This window comes from Asparagus officinalis, chromosome 2, assembly GCF_001876935.1.
Source record: "Asparagus officinalis chromosome 2, Aspof.V1, whole genome shotgun sequence".
Taxonomy (NCBI): domain Eukaryota; kingdom Viridiplantae; phylum Streptophyta; class Magnoliopsida; order Asparagales; family Asparagaceae; genus Asparagus; species Asparagus officinalis.
In genome coordinates this window covers 23139959-23145235 of record NC_033795.1, presented here as the reverse complement: position 1 = coordinate 23145235, position 5277 = coordinate 23139959, and the positions used below count along the sequence as shown (strand labels likewise).

The 5277-nt window shown below is 36.0% G+C and overlaps 1 protein-coding gene across 1 annotated transcript; it reads right to left on the bottom strand.

Annotated features, from left to right (window-relative positions):
- LOC109830526 (probable sugar phosphate/phosphate translocator At3g14410) lies at nt 419-5071 on the bottom strand. The gene is made up of 6 exons (XM_020397800.1): nt 4944-5071; nt 4744-4778; nt 3487-3599; nt 3107-3368; nt 2754-3022; nt 419-957 (listed from the first exon to the last, which is right to left on the bottom strand). Exons 1-6 carry the CDS (start codon nt 4989-4991, stop codon nt 773-775), a joined length of 912 nt encoding a protein of 303 aa, XP_020253389.1. The 5' UTR covers nt 4992-5071; the 3' UTR covers nt 419-772.

Below are 5277 nucleotides of genomic sequence, written 5' to 3'. Positions count from 1 at the left end.
TTTTTATAAACTCAACTCCGTTTTTGGGTTGAGTAGACGAAGTCGCCGCTCATATCAAAAGTTTGAGAGACCTAGCAGCAATTTCAATGTCAACTTCCAAGTTTTGAAACATGTAAGGGACTAAAATCTAAAATACCTTTATTTTTTTAACTCAAACTTCATTTTTCGGCTGAGTTCATGAAGTTGGCGCTTATATCACATGCAAAGGACATTATTGCCCTTACGAACCAAAAGAGTCTTTCACCTGTTGGCTGTTGCCCATCAAGCAAGGTCAATATGGACATTTGTGTTAGGAAGCGTGCCAAAAAAAAAAGGGAAACAATGCCAAGGACTATGATTAAAGTTACTAGGACGCTTAGCCCGTTTAGTATGATCTTCTGCCAAAATTTTACGCATCTAAAATGAGACGAAACAAAGCTACACAGCAAATGGCAATATTCTGCCAAGGTTTTACGTGTATATAAAAGGGGCTTTGTGCCACAATAACAATGAGTATAAATATCAGCTCAAGCTTACAAGTAGCCTGAAATAATGACATTGCTGCAAAGCCTTTATCTCAAAAAAAAAAAAAAAAATCCAGACGCTGTAGTCTGGATAAAAATCAATCCACTCCCGCATTACACGAGAAATCACCAGCACAGCAGAGGGATCTACAACAAGCGAACAGATGCTGATGAGAAACTAATTGCTGGAATTATATAGCCATCTCTAAAGATGGATGTGATCTCGCTGCTGAAAGTTATGTACGGCCCCCTGTATCTTCAATCTGCAACTACTGTCTTTCTTCAATCTGCACGCTCTTGAATCTCTCCTGCTCCTGCTCGTCTCTGTTGCCATCTTTTATCTGCAAGTCATTGGACCTCTCTTGATTGCTGCTGTTGCCTTCCTCATTAGAAGTTGTGATAGTCGCTTCCTTTTTCAGCTTGTGGTTATTGTATGCCACCACTCCTGCAATGGCTACCAAAAACCAACACATTACAGTAAGTAGAGCACCATCATGCAAAAAAAAAAAAAGGAAAAAGAATTAATCACAAGTACTAGCCATTGTTAAATTTGTGAGATCACTGAATTTATAAGGTAAGTTGAAAATGGGACAAAGATGACATCAAAAGGATAAATATATTATTGAGAGAATCACATAAAAGATAACGAGAATCACATAAAAGATAACTCATTGAGTCTTTCACTTTTTTATTGCTTTCATTGCTCGAATCATCATGGATGCTATAATTGAGATCTTGGTCAAAGAATAGAGAAGGGCATATTAACTAGTAAAATACTTACTAGGCTAGTATGTCACCATAGAGTAGCCAGGAATTTGGAGAAGAAATTTTATGTGACACTCGTAATATCAACAGGGCTTAATGGATCAAATGCAAGAAATGATACCTTCAAAATAACGTAATTGAAGAAGTGTAGTGAATCTATCCTGATTTTTCACTTTCAGACAAGGACCAGCGCAGGGACATTATTACAGCTGCCTCAATTCTTCTAGGGTATTCTGAATTCTTCAAAACAAATCATCCTGATATTTGGAGGAAAATTCCCAATCATTTGTTCTTGTATCCACTACATATTAGCACTGAATTATTAGCTATATAACAAAATTCTGGACAAAAACTATCCGGAGCCTATTCAACCTTTTCGAAAGATATGGTAATGAGACATCGGACATCAACTCCGTGCTTTAAGCAGGTCATTCAAGTATCATCCTGTTATTTCTCCGAGCCTCGTTACATGTCCCATCTTAAGTAATTCTTTGTAACATTTTCCTGAATTGCATTTGTCTCTGCTTGAAACAGCCATTTATTATGTAATTTTTTTATTACAATTACCTCTCATTCATGTGATCTTGCTTAGATATGGAACTTCTTATTTGTAATTCTTACACAAAAAAACTATGCATCCCTTTATACAACTCGAATTTTGTTCATGTTAATCCTTGATAGTGCATGCATATGTATGTGCACATGTAAACATATGTTGATAAATTCTATTTTGCATTTCTGGTTCAGTGGCAGTATCAGACATGGAAACTATATCTGTATCCAAGCAAGATCAGATGAACAAGAGGCAATGATAATAAAAAATTACATAATAAATGGCTGTTTCAAGCAGAGACAAACGCAATATAGAATAACATTACAAGGAATTACTTAAGATGGGACATGTAATGAGGCTTGAAGAATTAACAGGATGATACCGGAATGACCTGCTATTGCTAAGAGTGAAACCACTATGGACATGGATGTAGACAATAACAAAAGATAAGGGATTCTAGTTTAAGAGAAGAGGTGACCTCCAAATGAACTGAGAAAAGGATTCACAAGGCTGACAAGGAAAATTTTGAGATAAAGCATTTGTTCTTGTTGCCACCCTAGTACTAAAGTAGGAGAAGGAACAAGATATTTGACGCATGAAGAAAAATCACTTCAGGTGCAAAGAACATATAAGTATCAATGAACCTCTAATACCTGAAATGGAATGAGGCGCCCAAAAAGAAAGAAAATAATGATAAGCTCCGTGCACATTAATGGTAAAATATTGAAGGCAAGAAAGTTACTATCATTCTCTCTGTAGCAAAAGAATTTAACTAAAATATTTAATAAAAGAGTATTTGAAATCTGCAAGAATATTAAAAAGAATTAAAGATGTCTCCAGTCAAGAATACTTGAGAATGAACACATTTTCTGCCCCTAAAAATGCTCGATTACTAAATAAACCACTGAAGAGCATTGTCTGTAGATATATACCTATGCCATAGCCAATGAGGTTTATCGGTGTCAGCTTTGTATCGGAGAATATTACAGCTGAAAGTAAAACTACCACCCAGTCCCTCACAACTCCAGTAACACGAATAGTCAGTGCACTTGTACGTGAGATTACAAGGAAGACTGAAAGGTTGAGCGCAAACGTGCAGAGGCAGTTGAGAAGCAATATCCATGGAGGGAAATTCCAGGTCCCACCAGAATCCATTTTTGGCTTTTCCAAAAATAACCATGGAACAAAGAGACTCAGTGCACTGCAGAAAAAGCACCAGAATATGTTAAATTGTAGGAAAATGGTTGTATTGAATATCAGTGAAAGAAAAGAGTACAAAAACTACCTGCATGGGCTAACATAGTACATCATAGATATTGAGTTCAAGCGAACACCCTTTCTTTTGACAAAAATTTCCATAAAAATGAGTCTTAGAGCTTCACCAACGACACCACCCATCTGATAAACTACTCCGATCCAACTAACAGTAACTTCCCCATAAGAAGCAACAATAACTCCCACGCTGATAACTGACATTATAGCAAGCATTCTGCAGCTCATTACTTCGAGGCCAGCTGCTGCTCCAAGGAGAAAGACTGCTACAGGCACTGCAATGCTCATCCAAGGAAAAAACTGCACCGTCACTAACTGCTGTAAGTATAGAAGATCCTAACAAAGTAAGATTAGCTAGTGCAATTATAATGATTTGAGCAGAAAACACTTAACTGATAGCTTTTAACATCTGTGCAAATGCAACAGATATGTATAAGTATGCACTGTTTCCTAGCCAAAGAGTCATTGCAAACATCGCACCAATGGGGATAACTGATGAAACATATCTGAGGATTGAGATATTCATTAGTTTTGCAATCTAAAACATGGAATTACTAGCAGCAAAGTATCTAGAGACAACTTACTAATGTTTCTTATATCAAAATACGCTCATGGTTAATATGCAAATTGTCTAAGCAAATTTTTGCTTTCATCTAAGAGAACAGTATTTTATTAAAAGTTCGGACAATTAAACAAAGTAATCCACATTAGAACAATGCTAATAGGTACTTGTGCATAGTACATGACCGAAGAGACCAAGTAGAACAGATAATTGAATGGAATGGAAAATCCCGAGGACATATTTTCCTTTGCATCCGTAATAATTAGAACTTTATTATAGACAATAGTATATCAGTTAATTGAATGGAATGGAAAATCCCCAGGAAATATTTTACTTTGCATCTGTACTAATTAGAACTTTATTATAGACTATAGTATACCTCCATTCAGTCTCAAAGAACTCCCCGTTCTTATGTAGTCCTTCAAAATACCCACTGGATAGAACAACCTAGTTGGTTGATATATAATATCTCCTACTACTATAATTTCTAAACTTGGTTGAATACATCTCTTTGACCTTCACAAAGTTTCCTCAGAAAACCAAAGACACCAAACTCAACCTAGATTAAGGACTCTGTTAAGTCAAAAGTGCGTAATAAAATAGAGTCCATTGTCTGGAAGTTACAGGTTGCTCCAATTGGAGATGAGGGAAGAAGGCTTACAGGATCGTTTAGGGGCCAGGGCTATACAATGAAAACAGAAAAGTGCGCGAGTTAGGAAAAATGATAGGATGATAGTTGATGCAGTAACAAGAACTATAGATTAGACATACATGAATCGGGAGAAAAAAATCAAAGAAATCTAAAGAAAAACTATGATACTGTTGAATCATAAAATGGCCCTCAATAGTGTCAATTGGAAAAAGTATTCATGATGCGAACTCTGAATATTTCAAAGAAAGGTGTTGCATGCAAGCAAGAAGCACCTGAAACCAGTAGATAAACAAGTGATACCATGCTACTGTACAACAGTATGAATTTGCATGTTATATAATGTCAGATTTTGAGAAAATTAATAGAGAAACTTCAATGAGGTTATGCTGTTAACTAATGCATATCTAACAGCAACGGTCGGTACGATAATACTCACATATCTGACGTCATGCCCTCCTCAATCTTTATGATCTGGGAAAATATTAAAGAAAATAAGAAGCATGACCATAATGAGAGTAAGAACTAGGTCAAGAAAACCCCACTGACTTTCACATGTTTCACAATCCATACACCTTATTTGTTAATACCATTGGAAAAGCTTTGCAAAAACATGCTCGCAGTGTAACGTTTAACTACCTTAAAAACTTTTGTGAGAAGGAAGCATAATCCAGAAGAAAAGAGCATATGGAGTAAAGTCAGTCCCACTGGATAAGGGAAGTTGATCTGCTTTGATGACAAAACCCACTGCAGTTACATGTTAGCATATTGTTAGTCAAAAGGTATCATATAATCAAGCTTTTTTGCTTTTGTAGCCAAATACAGAAGCACTGGTACACAATTCAAAGGAAAAGGCATAGTGTAGCAAAATCCATCATCCTACCAAAAACAGACCCTTGTAGTATTCCTGATGTGATAGAATCGTTTCATAATATTTTCCTTTTGGTAATAAGCAATTGTTTTTTAAACAATA